This window comes from Athene noctua, chromosome 16, assembly GCF_965140245.1.
Source record: "Athene noctua chromosome 16, bAthNoc1.hap1.1, whole genome shotgun sequence".
In the NCBI taxonomy this organism is placed as follows: Eukaryota; Metazoa; Chordata; class Aves; order Strigiformes; family Strigidae; genus Athene; species Athene noctua.
Window position 1 is genome coordinate 15,342,016 of NC_134052.1, and position 18,791 is coordinate 15,360,806.

Here is an 18,791-nt window from a genome sequence, read left to right on the forward strand (position 1 = left end):
CGACTGACCCATTGCGGGAGTTTCCCTGCCTCCCTCCTGGCTTGCAGGAAGGGAGCAAACAGCTCCAGCCACCCACCCACCACCTCCCAGCGCTACAGCTTTTATTCCCCATCACCTCCAGTCTGAGGAAATTACTCGTACAACATTTGTCTTGACTGCTCCCCTGCAGAGGCGGAGATGGGGCAGTTATTGATACATCCCCTGCCTGACAAAAACAGGACATTTATAAGTAAGCCTCATTTTTCTTTAAAGCACCTCGAGTACCACTTTGCCTTCACTGCAGCTTGTGGCAGGTTGGATGTGTCACCGCTGCTGGATCCATTGCAATTGTTATTACCATTCAAAGGCACTTTTTTTACCCACAATTCACTGATGGAAACATCTCCTCTCTCCTCACCCCCCAGAAAAAAATCAGCACCCACACCCTTTGCCTGGTTCCCAGGGGCATCCCACAAGGCGAGCACCACCATCTGCCTAAACCCACCTGGCTCAGCCTGGGAAGGGTTAGGAAGCAGGAGGACATGTCCCAGCTGGTGGCAAAGGGGGAAGCACCCAGCTCAGAGGTGTTGAATAAGCTCAGGTTTCTCCTTTTCAGCTCAGCCCAACACTCACCAACTGCTCTTCTGCTGAGCCAGCACCGGAGGCGGTTGCTGGGGGACGCGGTGCCCAACCCTTGTGCATCCCCAGGCTGGGACCAGAGCAGCTCGGGGAGGCTCAGCCCTGAGGCAGAAGTCACAGTGTAGTAACAGTTATCCTACAATAAATCCAGCCTGACCAGGCACGGGCTTTACTTGCCAGAAGCCATCACTTACAGAGCATTCGACATAATTGGTTCTGGAAATTAACCTGCAGTGCTGTACCACCTTTTGAAAAGCCTGAACACCTCATACAAATAAATCACCCTAATAACCAGCGAGTGCAAGATAGTCAGCCGAGAACATTTTGTTTTGATGAGCAAAGAGTATTGATTGTGTATCTGTGTTCTTGAGATGAACTTGACTCTTTGACAGCAGCAGGAGCCCAACAAAACAGGATTATTTCGCCTGCTAATCCCTCAGGGGAGGTGGGGGTGTGAGACAAAGCAGTCTGATCAAACTGGACGCAGTCACAGGACTTCTCTGGTGGCTGCAGGAGCTCCAGGTTCATGCCCAAGGGCTGTGAAGCAGAGGGCTGCTGCTCCCTGCCCTGAGCACTGGTTGGGATGCTGAGCCCAGCACTGCACAAGCCCTTCCTCCAAAGCTTGGAAGTGAAGCAGAGGGGAAAGCAATCCCTTTGTGTGTCTAGGAAAGCTGGAGTCCTAAACCAGCAATCCCAATCCAGATCTGGCCTGCTCGTGTGCTTACACCCTTCTCCGAGCCCCAGCTTGCCAGTCAAACCTCCTCTCGGTCACTGTAGCTTGTCTGTGGATCCTCCCAGGGTGACTCTCACACAGACACGGAGGCGATGCCCAAAGCCCACCCACAAAAGGACGAAGACTGCCAGTGCTGTGACCAGGGGGAGATGATCATGCCTTGTCTGCAAAGCAAGAATGCCAAAAGCAAGGTGCACCCTTGAGGGGCACCCTGCGTGACTCAGAAGCCGTCCTCGTTTTGCTTTATTTAGCAGCTCTCCTTGAATTCAGTTCCAAAGACAAGAATATGCTTTTCAAAGAAGGTGAAAAAGTCCTGGAAAGCGACTGCCTGATCATCAGGTGATCTGTGACTTGAGGCAGCAGTAGCACAGGTGCATTAAAAATTTCCAACTTTACCACCCCGCTGTAGAGCAGAATATAATCAAGTCTGTTTTCTTTCCTGCTGTTAATTAATTTCATTTTAAGTGGCCAAACATGTCTCCTATCCCTGCGAGCCCTTGCAGGAAGAACACACTCATTCCCTTACCCAGTGAAGTCACCCCTCCAGCAAGCCAGGTTCCATCTCCCCTTGGGGCTTCTGCCCAGAATGAAAAGCAGCCTTAATTCAACAAAGTTTCAAAAATAATTCCAGACAAGATTACCGTGACTTTGAAAAAGGAGAAGAGTTTATCTCAGGGGCTGATCCAGAGGAACTTATCCTCTTTAATTGCCCCGTGGATCAGCAAGGGAGGTGAGGTAGGCTTCACTCCTCGTGACCGGGAGAAGTCCTCCCTGAAAGGCCTGAAACCTGGTTAGAGGCAGCAGCTTTCTGCCTTAGATAACGATTATTTAGACAAGATGCTGGAGGGCTGAACACCTCAGAGGGTTTGGACAGCATCGCTCACACTGTTGGTGGGGAAATAATCCTATCGTTTGAGCAGACGTTTTGAAGTGCTCTCCAAAAGCAACCCAGGAGAAGAAAGCTCCTGCTCTGCCCTTCCCCAGTGAGGTGTGAGCTGCTGGTGCAGCTCAACCCCACCACTGCCAGGCACTCCTGATGCCCCCAGGCACCCATGGCAGCACAGCTCTCCCTAACTCCAAAATGATGGGTGGCCTTTGGAGTCAGCAGCACGTCAGCTTTATGAAAGCAACAAAGCACCGTTGATTTAACATGGCAAGGGATCTCGAGCTGCATGGTGTGAACATGGGTTTCAAGAGGCAAAGTCTATCCCCACGGCATGGCTTTGCCAGGGATACAAACTTTGTCCCTCTTGCACCATGAGCTGCCTGCACGAGAACAGGTCCAAGTGGCTCAGGGAGAAATGACAGCTTGTGTCCTTCGTGACAGCAACTTCAATCTAGCGCTTGATTTTTCAGGGCTTTGAGCCACCATAATATTTATAATCAAGTGGAAGGGACACCCAGCCAGAGAAAACGAGATGAATAAAACATCCTCTCAGCCTTCGCTCCAGGCGCTCCCTGTTCACATCATGCCATTACACACAACGTACCTCCTCTGTGCTCCGCCACTGGCTCTGGGGGGATCCAGAGCCAACGCAAGGGAAGGGTTTCTTTTTGTTGATGGAAGTGCTCCTGCTGCAAAGCAATTTCATGCATGAATTAAGATCTGCTTGCAACCGTCCTCCCCAAAGCAGGTGAGTTTTATTGCAAGTCTGTTAGAGGAACTAGACAAGGAGCACAGCTCGGAAAGCAGAGGCCGTGGATTTGCCTGGGGGATAGAAAAGACACAAAACCTCCTCTACTCACACTAGACAACAAGATTAAATTCTTTGTCTCCATCTCATCTCTGACAAGGTAGTTTTAATCAAACACATCCTAACCAAGGCACGCAGGAGGACTGTGCTCACTACAGATAATGAGAAGTAAGGCAGCACAGGCAGGCAGAGCTCATGCGTGATCCACAGGTGCCCAACCACCCCTGCAGCCCTCCCCAGCCCCCAGACTCCCATCCCCTTCCAAGTGTGTCCCAAAACACTCAGCACCGGGGCACACAGCCACCGGCCAGGGCAGCATGACAGCCGATTCCAAGATAACATAGTTTGGGGAGTGAAAGGACAGCTTTTAAGATGTCCCAGAGCCCTAAGAGATGTGATTTATACTATAAAAAAAAAAAAAAATAAAAAGCCACGATGGAAGGATTTTCAATGCAAAATGCTTTTACACTGTTTTGCCCTTGGAAATAGTTACAGAGCAGTAAATTTCATCTCACATTCTACTGAAATTCTCTATCTTACATTATTTTCTCCTCTTTGACAAAACCAAGCAGCAATTCCTGGGAAACTGCCTCATCCCTGCAGACCTAGTGAAACCTTGCTTCCCTCACAAGCGCTTACAAACTGCGCCCAAACAGGCAAAAGGAGGGCTCTGGGGGTCTTTCATCTGAAGAAATACCATCCATATTGTCCCTAGGCATCTTCTTAGGCAATCTTTAATTTCTGTCTAATTTTGCTTAGACCTAACAGCTGGTCACATTTTGGTCAACACACAGAAAATATCTGTAATAGTTTTACGCTGGCCATAAAAAAAAAAAATCACCATCTGCTGAAAAGTCAGTAATACCCACGGCCTTAAGGAGTTACCTCCCAAGTGCAACGAAGTGTTTTGTTCCCACCCACTTACGGGAGCACAGTAATCTTGTGGGAAAAGGGTAAACGTTTCCAGAAGAGGAGCAAAGTCAAACAGAGCTCTGGGCTGCACGGCTCACACAAACGGGCTGACCCGCTCGGTTAAATGACGCTGCCAGGCACAGCGCTGATGGATGCCTGCATTGTTTCTCGCCTGGTGTTGAAACAAAGGTCAGGCAACCTGCAGCTGGGGGATACATTTAAAAGACTAAAGGAGAATCAAAAAGACCCTTGATTTTCTTTTTCCTTTTTTTTTTTTTTTTTTTTACAGGGACACGAAGGTAAAGTGATCTTACATCGTTGCTGGTTTTGCTGTATAACCCGGGGTGCAATTCTGTCAAGCTTCACAGGACTCCAGCACCTTGTGATGCACATCTAAAGGATTTAGTTGCATTTCCAAAGCTGGAGCAGAGACCCAGCTGGGGAAAAACCAGCTGAGCTCCCCCAGAGCAGCTGAAACCAGCAAGATCTGGCAAGGTAGGTCTGTTTATTTGTTCATTTTGAGCACTGTAATATTGTGTACCCTCCTCCTACTCCCTCCTCTCCCTACATTTGTGCATCTTCCTTTGTTAAACTCAGCCAGCGTTCCCTATTGAAGGAGTTTAACCGCCCCCTTCCCACTGTTTCACACATCCCTCATTCAGCCAGCCACAGCTTGCCAGCCCCGGGTGCTGCCTGTGCCCCTCAACATCTCCCTCATTCCTGAAGAGAGCAGCCCTGGAGCATCAGCTGCTCGCCAGCAGCTACCTTATTTACTATTTAAATAGCCCTGCAGAGAGAAAACTTTTTTCCCACCCGCTTCCCTGGCGTGAACAAGTACTAATTGCTCAGATGTGCAACGCACAGGCAGAGCCACCATGTTGATACGATCGCAAAGGCGGGTAACGTCAGCATCCCACAGACCCTCCTCCAACTCGGATTTGAGAGAAGAGGCTCAACAGTGCTGAGCAGGAGGTGCCGGAGGAGCAGCCGCTCGCCAGGTAAGGGGCACTTCGTCCCTCTGTCCCCAGCGCTGCTGGTCCTGCTCGCTTGATGGCCACGCGACAACGAAACGCAAGTGGAGTGAGGCACTTCGCTTGCGCGGAGCCTGGGGACCAGTTGCCAAGACTTTGATCTTCAACCGGGGAGGGGGTCGGTTGTTTGTTCACTTCCCTGCGGAGGAATTCTTGGAAGTATGGCTCAGGCGATAGCGTTGGATGTAGCAACAGATGTAAACTGATGGGGTAATCCTTGCTTTGACTCTGAAGTGGATTTGCTTTCAGGGCACTTCTCTCTTCCCCCCTGAATAATCTTCCCTGAATAATCCCGAACTTTTCAGATTTACGGGTTTGTCTGTCCATCTGTGCCAAGTTTTATGTGCTGCCACAGTTGTTTGCGATGGAGACGGTCTTCATATTGAATAAGATCATAACCTAATCTTGCTTAAAGAGTTACTTTAATTGTGGGTTAAACCCCTTTAACCCTCAGTTTTGGAAATATTCCTTGAACTCTATTCCCCCCCCCCTTCTTTCTTTTACTAGGGGACCCTGGGAACGGGGATTAGCAATGTCAGAAACTTCTTCATTATTTGTGACATCTCAGTCCATGAAGAGAGCCTGAACTCCGACACAAAGGACGGCGCTAATTAGACACTGCAACGCGTCTGCTCCAGCGTGGAAAAGCAAGTGCTGCGCAAGGGAAACAACAGCCACCCCTCAAGTCCTTCGAGTGCTGTGAGGAGCTGACCAGGCACAAAGCTTCCTCTCTGCCCTCCCTGTTCCTGCCAGCTCTGAGGACACTTGCTGCAGACAGTTGAACTGGAGCCACTTGACTTCCCCAGCAGAGAAAAGCCAAAGCTCACCAGGATGCTCTCAGAGAGAAGAATTCCTTGACTTACATAGGGAGTTATCATTCTCCTGTTTGCTTTGTTTATTGAGCCTTATGTCTTTCAATTTTTTATTTATTTTTTTTTTTTACCCCCCCAATCACTCCAGAATCTAACTTCTCCAATGGTGGGGGACAGGAGAGGTAAGTTAGATGGTCCATGCTGCCTCACAACCCACTCTTTGGAAATAATACAGTCCTAAATGAGAGAGCAATTGCTTCTCACAGGAAAAAAAGGCTCTCCCTTCTGGGCTAGCAAGGCTTTCAATGACATCTGAGAGTGGTTTGTGACCAGCAGGCATGGGAAACAGCTCTCTTTGGGATGATCTGAACAGCACCTGCAGCAACACGGGCAACAGCTGCTACCTGGACAACAGCTTGAGGTTCAACTTTACCTTCCAAGAGCAGGCAGCCGATTTCTACGTTGTCCTCCCCGTGATTTACTCTGTCATCTGTGCCGTTGGGCTCACGGGCAACACTGCTGTCATCTATGTGATCCTCAAGGCCCCCAAGATGAAGACTGTGACAAACATGTTCATCCTGAACCTTGCTATAGCTGATGACTTGTTCACACTTGTCTTGCCCATTAATATTGCTGAGCACCTCCTCCACTACTGGCCCTTTGGAGAAGTCCTCTGCAAAGTCATCTTGTCCATAGACCACTACAACATCTTCTCCAGCATTTATTTCCTGACAGTGATGAGCATAGACAGGTATCTGGTAGTACTGGCCACAGTCAGGTCCAAGAGGATGCCACATCGTACATACCGAGCAGCCAGGATTGTCAGTTTGTGCATCTGGATCCTAGTCACCATCATAGTTCTCCCTTTCATTGTCTTTGCCAACGTCTACATAGATGACCTGGAGATCAAGAGCTGTGGCCTCAATTTCCCCAAGCCTGAGAGATTTTGGTTCAAAGCCAGCAGGATCTATACCCTCATCCTTGGCTTTGCCATTCCCGTATCCACCATCTGCATCCTCTACACCATGATGCTCTGCAAACTAAGGAACATGCACTTGAACTCTAATGCTAAAGCCCTGGACAAAGCCAAGAAGAAAGTCACTATTATGGTCTTCATAGTCCTGGCTGTGTGTCTCTTCTGTTGGACCCCCTTCCACTTGGCCACCATCGTGGCTTTGACCACTGACTTGCCCCAGACCTCCATGGTCATTGGTATATCCTACTTCATCACCAGCCTCAGTTATGCCAATTCATGCTTGAATCCTTTCCTGTACGCTTTCCTGGATGACAGCTTTCGGAAAAGTTTCCGGAAGATGTTGGAATGCAGAACTTCTTGAACAGCGGGTTGGGGCTCACAGATCCCTTCCCCTCCCACAGCTTTGCAGGGGCAACTTTGCCAACTGAAGGGGTGGCTAACGAATGAGCAATGTTTTTTTCTTTCATTTACATGTAACGTATGTGTGTGTTCATCTTCATAAACATGGTTTGTCCGGCTTACCTGCAACTCTTGCATTTTCCCCTCCCTGCACCTCCCAACTTCTCAAAGTTGCTTTTCTATATTATTTTTTAATTACACACTCTGAAGCGTTAAGGACTGAAAACTTCCTTTTCAGAGGTGTTGCTGCTGCACAGTGGTCCTTTATTGCCATCTGCTGTACAGCACAGACAAGCTGGAGACCAGTTTTCAGATTACTGTAATGCTCAGCTCTTTAATAGCTGTGTTATCTAGAGGATTGTTTCATGGAGCAGAGCTAACGAGCACTTCCCATGAAATATCAATAAAATGGACAGAGGATGCAAGATATTTGAAATACCTGAAAGAGATAACAAACTACTTCTATGTCCATGTATGTGCACATGTGTGCTATGGCTCCGTTTGATTTTGAGGGATGTCTATTTTCCACCCCCCACCCCAAATCCTCTTTTTCCTGAGCTGCTCACACAAGTTAAACCAAAAAGAAAGATTTGGGTCTCAAAAAGAGACCATACAAATCCTACGGCAACCTTGGGAATTTGTGTTAGAAATTATTTTGAAGTAATTGTTCCTGTTAAAGTGTCAAATATATATTTATTTATAAAGAGTGATTAGTGAAATAAACCTCATGGGGTAAAAAAAAAAAAAAAAAAAAAGAGACTGGTCCTTCTTTCACCAGGGACAACTACTTGTCCCATGTCTTTGCTATATATATTGCATTTTACCTGGTATAAAATATAACAGTGTAGATTTGTTACAAAATGAAGGTGTTTTGGAAGGCACAAGAAAAACTCTAGCAAGCACTGTAGATAAAGTTCCTTCTTTAACAGGTAAATAGTACAAGTACTTCAACAGCACCAGGACTTGAGAGGAAGAGTCTGGAGATCAGAAACACCAAAACCATGAGGAAATCCCAACCTCCTTCTCCCAACAAGGGAACCTCTCCCTCCCTGACAGGCAGTGGGATGAGCACACCACCTCTTCCAGCTTCCAGTCACGGAGACGCCTCAACTCCACCATCCACCTGCCAAGTGACCACGGCTTGTTGCCCTGTTCGGTCCTGAATAGAGATGTACCACAGCCAGGATAGCACGTGTGCCACAGCTCTGTTATTTTGGCTCCACATTAACCACCAAAGCACTTTGGTAGAAGTGAGTAGACTTTTTTTAGCCAAAGCAATGCCAAAGACTAACTCCCCTCATCACCTCTGCAAAAAACAAACTGCCCCCAGCCCTTGTCCTAGAGGAGGATGCCCAGCTGAGTGCTGCAGTAAGCGGTTTTGTAGAGCTGCAGTAAGTGGGAGGTCTGTAAAAAGCTTATTCGCACACCTTTTAACCCCATAGGGTATACATACTACTGGCTTAAAGAAAGTTGTCTCAGCTAAAATTTTTCTCTACAGCTTTCCCCAGATCGACAAGCACCAAGCTGTGCTCTTACCTGTCCAAACTCCACCAGGAAAAACACAGGACAGGTAAAACAAAAGAAGATGTGGCTAGAGACAGGACTAAAGACCAGCTATATTGTACATACCAAAGGCCATTCAGGGGACAAGATACCTACAGCAGCCCTCCAAGGTCTATCCAGAAAATGAGGCTGCACCAGGAGCCCAAGGTCCATCCAGGAGACAGGGCTGGAACCAGATCTGAGCTTAAATGGTCTCCTGGAGCAATGGGCAAAGGTGTGGGTGGAGACCCCAGCTGAGGCCACTCGGGGCAATTCAGTCCTATCAGTGCCCTCAGATCCCCAACACCAGAATTGACAACCTTCAACACATCAGGATGGCAATTCCATTTTTCCCTTGCAGGAAACTGAGAGAGATTTGTGAATACAAGATCATTTGTGTTGCCTTCTCCATATTAAATGTGTTAACTCTGGAAGGACAATGAAGGAGAACACATTCTTCCAGGTGAAACTTCTCCAGGAATTGTATTTTTCTTATACCAACTGCCACGTTAATTTGCTGTAAAAATCAAGACCTGAATCCCCAGTCTCAGCCGCCCTCATGAAGAACAGACCACAGAGGTGGGTCCTTAAGCCCACAGTCTTAAACCCTCAGACTTAGTGCCCACAGGGTTCCCTGAGCCAAGTTTCCTGGTTTGTCTCTATTTCTCATTACCTGCACCTTGCAACTATCAGCAAACACAAGGATTTTTCAAAACCCGGCCCTGACAGTGTGTGTGTGTGTGTGCGTGTGCAGGTGTGTGGGGTGATGCTTAGCAAACCCCAGTCACAAGAGGAGACTGGGAGGGATGTGCAGAAGAGATCAGAAGCACTTAGAAGGTGCTGGTGGCCCTCAAGAGGTATCAAATGACTCATAAAGATTTGGAGGAGGAAAACCTGACAGATGGAGGACTGGGGACCATAAGGGTGGCTGATTCTGGAATAAAAGCTGGGTGCTGTGGTCCTGACAGACCATCGCGGGGAAGGAGGCGGGTGCCAGCAGCAGGTGAGGGGGTGCAGAGGTGCTGTGTGACCCTTCGGAGCTGCCCAGGCAGGGCCAGGGAGCAGAGCCAGCCTTGCAGGTGAGCGGTCATGGGCACCCACTGCTTTAGCACGGTTGCCACCTGCTGGCAACGGGCTCCCCAGGTGGGAAAAACCTCTCCGAGAGCAGAAAGCTGGATGAGATGATGCCACCTCACACACAAATTGCCTAGTTAGCCGCAACACCACTGCTCATTGGCACTAGGTCTCTAGCAAAGGCATTATATATTTCATTGGGTGGAAAAGCTATTTCATTAGATGGAAAGAACCTTTCAAATTGAAGTCACCCGCTTTCACACCTGACAGTGTCCTTGCTGGAGCTTTTCCTGTTTAAATCAAATGTCACAGCTGTCACGGAATCGGAGTGGCTGAGGTTGCAGAACACCTAGACCGACCCCCCTGCTCAAGCAAGCTCACCTCCAGCTGGTTGCACGGGCCCATGTCACAGAATCACAGAATTACAGAATCATCTAGGTTGGAAAGGACCTTGAAGATCATCTAGTCCAACCATTAACCTAACATTGACAGTTTCCAGCTACAGCATATCCTTAAGCAACCTTTAGCCGTGTCCACATGGCTTTGGATGTCCCCAAGGATGGAGGTGCCACAGCTTCTTTGGGCAGCCTGTTCCAGTACTTCACCACTGTCACAGTAAAAGTTTTTTCCCATGTTTAAATGGAACCTTCCATATTTCAGCTTGTGCCTCCTGCCCTGCCACTGGACACCACTGAGACGTCTCCCTTTTCTCTGCAACCCTCACCAGGCATTTACAGATGTTACTCAGACCCCCCCGAGCCTTCCCTCCCTGCGGATGAGCAGCCCCATCTCTCAGCATCTCCGCTCACAACAGCGTCCTGCCTCCATCTGTGCTTTTCTCTATGTAAAATGCTCAAGACAGGAATATCAGCTCTTTGCTCTTATGGGGTGCAAGGTTACGAGGGGAGAAGGGGTTTGCACTGGCCAAGGTCTCCTCCTGGGCCTCAGAGGGGCTCTGGCTCCCATCGGCGCCCGGAGCTGGCCGGTGTGCCGGCCGGTGGAGCGTCCGGCGGGTTCCTGTGTTTCAGCCCGGCAGCACTAAGCGGCACTCTCTGCTTTCAGCTCAGCATCGCTGGATCTCCCACAGAGCCGCTCAGCCTCACACGCAGGCTGGGACTGTGCTTCTGCAGGGAAACCCGCAAACTCGGGCTCCCCATGCCCGGGCAGAGCCTCTGGGCACAGCACCCGCGGCCAGGCAGCTACGGCTGTTTGGGGGAGAGCAGAAACCACCGCCGAGCAGGCACTTGCCCACTCATTGCACAAGTTTACCCCAGGGAAAACCCACACGCCAGCTCAGTTGTTTCAATTTCATCAGGCTGCTGGGGCTGGCTTGTTGCGGATTACACTAGCCCACATTAGCCACATCTTGAAGACTGGAATCAGGGAAATAAATCCTCTTAACAATGCACCAAATAAATCCCCTTCTAAACCAAACCTCCCTTTCAGGGTCTGCAGGGTCGCAGGAGGCTGAAGCCGGGACCCGCACAGCTCCCTGCTGTCCTAACCCCCTTCCCAGCTGGCCGTGCATCAAGTAGGGAAGTCAGCTCGGCCCCAGAGTTGGGGAAATTTCCTTCCAGGACAGTCCGGGATGTCTTAATGAGGGCGAAAGTGCCAGGTAATCTCACCAGTCCCCAGTTACAGCAGGAGCTGAAGGATCTCCACTTGCTCCTGCCCACTGGAGCAGCACAGAGGAAGGCAGCAGGGTCCTGCCTGTCTCCTCTCCAGGAGGGACATCGCCATCCCCGCTCCGGCTGCACCCACAAGGACAGACAGCCCTGAAGGATTCTGCCTCATCATCCTTGGGAGAGGGATAAGAAGCCATTTTCCACCCCAGAAACAGGAATTAGGGCTCATACAGGGCTCATATTCCCACCGCAGGCTTTAAACGCAGGCATCCGAGATAAGAGGCGAGGATCGGAAATTACTATTCCTTTTTAAGTCTTTGTGCTGCAGAAAGTAATAATGGCTGTTTCAATCAATTGTCCTCATCCGAGCTGTGCTGCAGCTTGTTCCCCTGCGAAGCCATAATCCCCCAGTAGTTATGCAGTCTCACGCTGTCTCCTACTGCTTGGTCATGATTTCAGGTGAGAAAAGAAATAATACCCCAGTAAGGGATGAAGGCCTGGCTCTCAGAAGCATCTTTAGATGGGAAAAAAAATAAATGAAAAGAGAGATCAAAAATGGATGAGGAATATAGAAGACTTGGAATATAGGAGATATGAAGCAGAAGGATCTCTAGAGGATACTGTTAAAGCGATCCAAGAGAGAGAATTTGTCCCTTTTCTGTACAGCCTGACTTACCTGTGACTCTCACCTTGTCACCTATGGGATGCTGGGAGCCTCTGGGTGTCCTCGCAATTAGGGACGATCAGTGTTAACATGCCACTGATGCTCCCACTGCAAACCCAAGGAAACAGTGACCCTCCAGCTTTAGTGCTAGTTCTGGGAGAAACAAGCCCAGTTTGGTGCCTTCAGAGGGTCTCAGCACCTCAAGGTTTGATATTTCCTACCCAGACGGTTTTGGGGTGATAAACCCAGCTCTGAGGCCTCCGGAGCTCCATGCTTGCTGTCATCATGGAGTGACAGGACACGAGACATTAAAAAAAAAAAAAAAAATTCCAAAGAAACCCCTCTTGAAAAGCCACATGCCACATTGCCACATTTCTCTTCCCCCACCTCCCTTTTGCTGGAGGGGAGGAAGAAGAGCTAATTTAAAGGCAATCCCCAAGAATAGTGACAGTAAATATTGCCAAGAGTTTCTCGCTGGCATTTATGTTTGGTAAGTGAAGATGCAGAGGGAAAGATCAAAGCTGTCTGAATAGCTTTTAATTACAAGCCTCAATTGCTCTATTTTCTCTCAGAAAAGTATTACAATTATCTAACAAAGCTCTTTGAGTGGAATTAGATACTAGCCCAACACTTCAAGGGCTGTTTAGTGGCTATTTTCCCTTTTTAAAAAAAATAATATTTGATGTCTAGATAAACAACAAGCACTCCCATAAGTGCCTACAGCCAAGTCTGGTGCTCACTGGATAAACAGAGAGAGGCTGGAAAGCTTTTTTCAGGAGGAGGGAGCATCTGGGGCTGCACCAAAACACCCCACTGCAACAGTGGGGGCTCCGGGTGCTGCCACCAGCATCCCACATGGGAAGGGGAACTTCCTGGCGAGGGGAAAATAAACTATACTTTGGGAGTAAGACCTTCAACAGCGAGGAACTGTCCCCGTTTTCAGTTTTGCTGAGATGTTATTTCTTTCTTGTCTCTCCCCAGGGTTTCTGTACGTCTTCATCATCTCCCCTTGCCCCACCTCACTTCACCCTCACAGCTCGTGCCTGAAGAATAAGACACCTTGGGAGTTCTTAAGGTTCAAAGCATCCACTGGCCAAAACTCAGTCAGGCAGCTGAACAAGGAAAGCAGAGAAATAAGGATTTAGTTTCATAAACTTAACCCTCAAATGAGATCAGAAGCTGCTAATTAATAAAGTCAGATTTCAACGCAATGAAAAACCTCCCCTGAGACTCAGCCCGCTGCTGCCGCTCAGCAGTGATGGAAATGCTACGCCTGTAATTACATTTCTCTTTGCTGTGCGATGGAGACGGCAGGTTTCTCCACGCCGTGGGTCACTCCTGGATGAGCTCCTTCCTTCCAAGGTGGCCAGGAGCCGGGGAGGTGAGGCTGGGAGCCACCCTTTCACAGCGGACAGGGCAGGTCAGAGCTGGGCAGCTCCTCATGGACCATTCTGGTGGATACCCCAAGGCAAAAGGGCTCGGTGGCGCCGCTGGCACATGCTGAGCAGAAGACAGGCAGTTTTCCAGCTGAAGACATTCAAATTAAACCCCAGTGCAGATGCCAAAGCAAACTGTGGGGAGAGCAGCCCTGGTCGGTTTTCCCTCCCGACCTCCAAGCCGCCGCAGGAATGCAGGGAGCAAAGATAAACACCAGCACCAGAGCTTGGGCTTATTTTCTGCTCTTTTACACTTAATCTCTGGAGGCAAGTGATTATCTTCAGGAATTTTCTCTGTGGTTAAGCAAAGTGAGATGAGTACAAGGCTGAGACGAGGGAAAGTCCAAAATATGTGAACGAATGACCTGTGCAGGCCAAGAAGTTGCTATTAATGCCTAACACTGAACAAACATTAAACAGCCAAATCGCAACACAGGATTTGTTTCACACAGAGGAAATCAAGCTGAAAAGCCATTAATCTTGATTTCATATTGACTACATAACTTGTGTTTTTTAGTCCCCGTCACTGAATGAATCAGCACGGCGTGAGCTTTTTTGGAGCACTCGCTGCACATGGCAGACTGAAAACAGAGAAATCAATGTTTATAGAATGGACAGAGCCAGTTCAAAATTTGCCTGGCCTCCTCTCTGTGGCCAGGAGAAAGGTGACCTGATGCAACAAAAAACTAGACTGTGGGAAGATGTTAATTCTGTCAGTGGTTTCCTTGGAAAAAAACAAGTTTCCTGCTTGGTTTTTTTTGCAGATTCATCCTTCACTTCACTTCGCTGAAAATCTGCTGTTTGGCAGAGCTGGTGCTGCTCAGCTCTTGGCTTCAGCCCATCCTGCCTGGCTGCAGGCCCGGAGGGGAGGGAGGTGGTAGATGCTCTCCCTGACCACTGCAGGCAAGCAGGAGGACTCCATCCACACAGCAGCTGCATCCCTTCATATACCAATAGCATATACTGGAGGAAAAAATACCTTTTGCTGCAAGAGTGGGCTGGCTGCATAGGTTACAAGACCTCCCCCAGTAATGCATGGGCTCTGCAGGTGGGATTTCCCACCCAGCACCTATATACTGCAAAAGGCACAAGGATTTGAAAGCAAAGCAGGAGCAAGAGGCAAGGGCACGTATAAGACCATGCTGTACAGACCCACAAATGATCCAACCTGCTCACTACTCAGGAAGATCCCAAGTGAGGCCACGTGCCAGCACAGAGTGATGGGGTTTGCTCCTGGAGGCCCTTCCAGCAGCATAACCACGGGAGGACCAAATTGCCAAGAATCTGAATCTGAGAGATGTCCTCCAAGGGTTGGGTGAAGGTGATCCCAGCTGGTGTTGGATATTATTGTGCATTTTCTACCCCAGGCAGCGTTTAGTGAGTTTTGGGGTTGCTGAAGTAGAAACCTTGTGTGTAGTAGGAGAGGCAGCAGGAGGAGGAAAGGGCTGTCCGTGTCCCCCAGCACTGCAGGGAGCCAGCATCACTTCTTCTCTGCAGACAGCTGGGATTTCACTGCATTAGAGAGAGAGAGAGAGAGCAAAGTCAGTTTACATGCTTGATTAGCATCACCGTTGCCAAGATACACAACCATGTTTGCTCTATTTATTGATTATTTCATCTGTCATGTAATTTATCTAGGCTTCAGGGTACTGAAAAAAGGAACAAAGGGAGTTTGTGAGCTGTGGGACTCTTTGACCTAAAGCGCCCCCAGCCCAGAAACAGTCCTTGTGCTTGGAAAAATCCTAAAACTCCTTCTTTCAAATGAGTGATGGCCTTAACACACCTGCTTTGAGGAGAGGTCGTGTGTAGCCCCAGTCTAAATGGGCAAGAGGGCAGGTGCATGCGGTTACTGTGGGGCACTCAAAGTAGCCATGCATCAGCTCAGTCACGGCAAGGAGGGGCTACAGAGCCAGTAACATCACATCCCCATCCCAAAAAATCCCCACGGCGTCCCGCAGCGTATGCTCTGCTTTCTTATAGCCCAGCTCTGTTCCTCGTGCAGCACCACAACTCCTGGCTGACAATGAAGCCTCAGGTTCACCTTCCATTTTCTCTCCCTTCTTCCAGCCTCACCACCTCACAAGACTTATCACCACGAATCTGAGACAGTTTTCCCTTCTGCAAACCTCCATCCCACCCATCTCAGCTTCGTGGATCTCCTCAGCACAGGGGGAGTCCAGGGAGCAAGATCTGGTCCTTCAGACAGCCCTGGGCAGGGTTGAAGAGGTGAAGATCAGGGATGTGAATTAGCAGCTGATTCTGCAAAGTCACAGCGATGAAGCTCTGCTGCCAGAGATTCACATGGAAACACGGTGTGAAGCCGTGAATGCACAATCAGGGCTGCAGCTCAGGATCTGTCCAAAGGAGGTTCTCCCCGTTGAAGGAGGGAGAAATTTGCTTATGCATAAATAGCCACAAAAATAGCTGGAGGAAAGCACAGGGAAATGAGTGGGAAAGCAAACTGGAGGTTTTCTGGCAGAGCCTGCTTTGCTGCCAGTCTGAGAGTCCCTTTCCTGAGCAGATAGGAACCAGCTGCTTCTGGAGCTCCTTTTCGTTTAAACAAAGAGGCTACAACTGTAGAGAGCACCCACCTTTCCTCTAACGCATTGCAGGGTGAGAGGCATCTCTCTCTGGGCACACATTGTCCTACCCAACAATGTCATCCCAGAACAGCCAGAGAGAGATCAGAGCCCAGTCACAGCTCTTTAAGGAGTGAGCAGATCTTCCTCTGGGGGATAAAAAAAAGAAAAAAAAAAAAAAAAAGGGAAAAAAAAAAAAAAAAGGAAAAAAGAGACATATTTACTATCTAACTCCTCTTGAAAACACGCTGGAAAAATAGACATGGCAACTGCTCAGCATCAGGTAGTGCCTTCATCAGGGCAAGTCCCGAGCTGCAGAGCAACGGGCACCGTGTGGGGCAAACGCAGCTTCTGTCTTTCTGCTGTCGGGGCTTCCTCCCCCTGCTCAAGCTGCCTCCAGCACTGGGGGCCAGGCTCAGTGTGGGGCAGAGACTCTTGGGGTGGGTGAAAGGCTTTGTGGCTCCTACGGGCAGCAGGCGTGAGGAGGGTGATTTCATCCGAATACTCACCCAAACCAGCTAAAACCTCAGCCTGGCCTGCAGCTCCATACAGGATAACTCAGCACCTCCCTGGGGAAGCTCTTCCCAGGGCATAAAACCATCCAGACTTCAGTGAAGGGGTAAATTCCGCACCTTATTGCTGCTTTTAGAAATTGTGATCCATGTTGTGGGAAAAGCTGTCAGCTGAGCATCCTGGGCAGGGGGAGAGGAGGGGAGCTGGGACACCAGGGCAGAGCATCCTTCCAAAGCCAGGGATCTGCCCAGATGTGCCAGTGCTGTGACCAAGGAGCATCCCAGGGGAGAGCTCAGCCCCCAGCTCATCCATTCCTCGGCCTTTCCAGCAGCTGTCTCCAGCCAGCAGCGGCAAGGAGAACACTCAGCACATTAATAAATCCCATAGTACTGAATAAAGCATTTTGGTTTATGGCTTTTCCATAAGAACTCACCCCTGGGTACTTATAATGAACTGAACTAGAAAAGAAATTAAGTATTTCAACTTTTTTTCCCACCAGTTTTCTTTCTTTTTTTTTTTAAAAAAAAAAAAAGAAGAAGAAAATCACCCTGCTAATTAAAAAAACTCTCCTGATACTTCTGTGCCTGTGTAGGAATATTGATCTCAGTGCAGAGAGAAGGCACTTTCCTTATTGCACAACTCCCTGGGCTAATCCATCTTTCCTGGCTACAGAATATTCCTTGGGCTTCATTTTCAGAGCAGTTCTGTGTTCTCCACGGTCACGCCTCACCCCGTAACTCCTGGGAGATGCGGGAAGAGCTTGTTTTAGTGCTCTGTCAGACTTCACCTCTAACAGCAAGGCAGCTGCCGGCACCGCTGCCCTGCCCGCGCACGGGAGCTCACCCTCATCCCCAACCACCAATTTTCTAGCGTTTTCAAATCTTCTGCTTCCAGGTTGCCGACGTAACGAAAGTTCCCACTGACCTCAGTAAAAATGACTCGGATGCTTCAGCGTTATCACAGGCACTCAGCAGTGGGTTGAGCTGGAAAAATAAGTCCACGTGCAGAGATAGCGGCAGCGCTGGGGCTGAAACAATCCACACAGCTAAGTCTGTCAGACTCCACAGCATTCAAAGTACAGGGAGTTTTATTTTCCTTTATTAAAGCACACAAGTAGCCACCTAGGAAATTGTCAGTTTACATCGCAGTAATTGTGAAATCATACCAACACAACCATTTCAGACGAGAATTCGAGAGCCTGCGCTTCAGCTGGCCAGCTGCCCGCAAGCCTTTAATTCCATAGGCACGGTACAATAAAGCTTTTGCTTTCAGGTTTTTTTGTTGCTCCTCTTACAACAAACTCCACTGAGCATCGAACAGAATGCCTAAACACATTCACTGCAAAGGGCCACGGGATTACCCAAAAGCTTAGGAAACACACACGTATTGAGTACTTGATTACGTCAGATTGTTGCAGCATCGTCGTTATAACAAAATCCTCATTAAAAAAAAAAAAAAAAAAGCCAAACACTGGTGTATTTTGTCAGAGGACGGAGATCTATTTAAAAACCCAACCAAGAACTACAAAGGGAGGGTGGCTGTTCCTTGGACAGCCACTAACAAATGCTCTCCTGCTCCCTGATGGCACTGCAAGAGAAGCCCAGCCCTGGGTTCCCAGGTTCACACACAGCCGGACCCGGCGCCCTGTCAGACCCCACGACAGCTGATGGGCTGACAAGACTCAAGGTCTGATTGTATCTACAAACACAACCACCCACCAAACTCTTTATTATTTTTTTTTCCAAGGGCATGGATGCAGCTTGCCAGCAGTGTGGTTCTTGGGAAGTTCTCCTTAGCATGCTTGGAGGTTGTATGAGATTTCCTGGAGAGTGCTTGGGGAAAGAAAAAAAAAAATCTATTGCAAAGTGCTTAAAGTGCCCAGATTTCCCCCTCCCCCTCCATTATTCAAGAGAAGCGCTAATTGCAAAGATTGCTCTGGTATCCATCCAGATTCCCAATCAAATGCTAATCAGCATAAAAATCCTCCCAGCATGAGCAGTTTAGAAGGGATCTGGGTCCTATATGTGAGACACTGGAATTGCATCTTTTTTTTAAGCTCAACCATAAGGGAAACACTTTACATAGAAATATAACATTGGATTCTTTTATACAGCATATATAAAGAACATGACAGGATTAAAATATTGGCAAATCAATACATTAAAAATACAGACTCTCATAGA

General features: G+C 48.7%; 1 protein-coding gene across 1 annotated transcript; it reads left to right on the plus strand.

Moving 5' to 3' along the window:
• The first annotated feature begins 6,137 nt into the window (after window positions 1-6,137).
• NPBWR2 (neuropeptides B and W receptor 2) lies at window positions 6,138-7,183 on the plus strand. Its single transcript, XM_074920381.1, has one exon. It carries the CDS (start codon window positions 6,139-6,141, stop codon window positions 7,135-7,137), a length of 999 nt encoding a protein of 332 aa, XP_074776482.1. The 5' UTR covers window position 6,138; the 3' UTR covers window positions 7,138-7,183.
• The last annotated feature ends 11,608 nt before the right edge of the window (window positions 7,184-18,791 follow it).

Coding starts and splice junctions, on each gene's coding strand:
- NPBWR2 (XM_074920381.1), top strand. CDS start 6,139: ATGGGAAACAGCTCTCTTTGGGATGATCTGAACAGCACCTGCAGCAAC.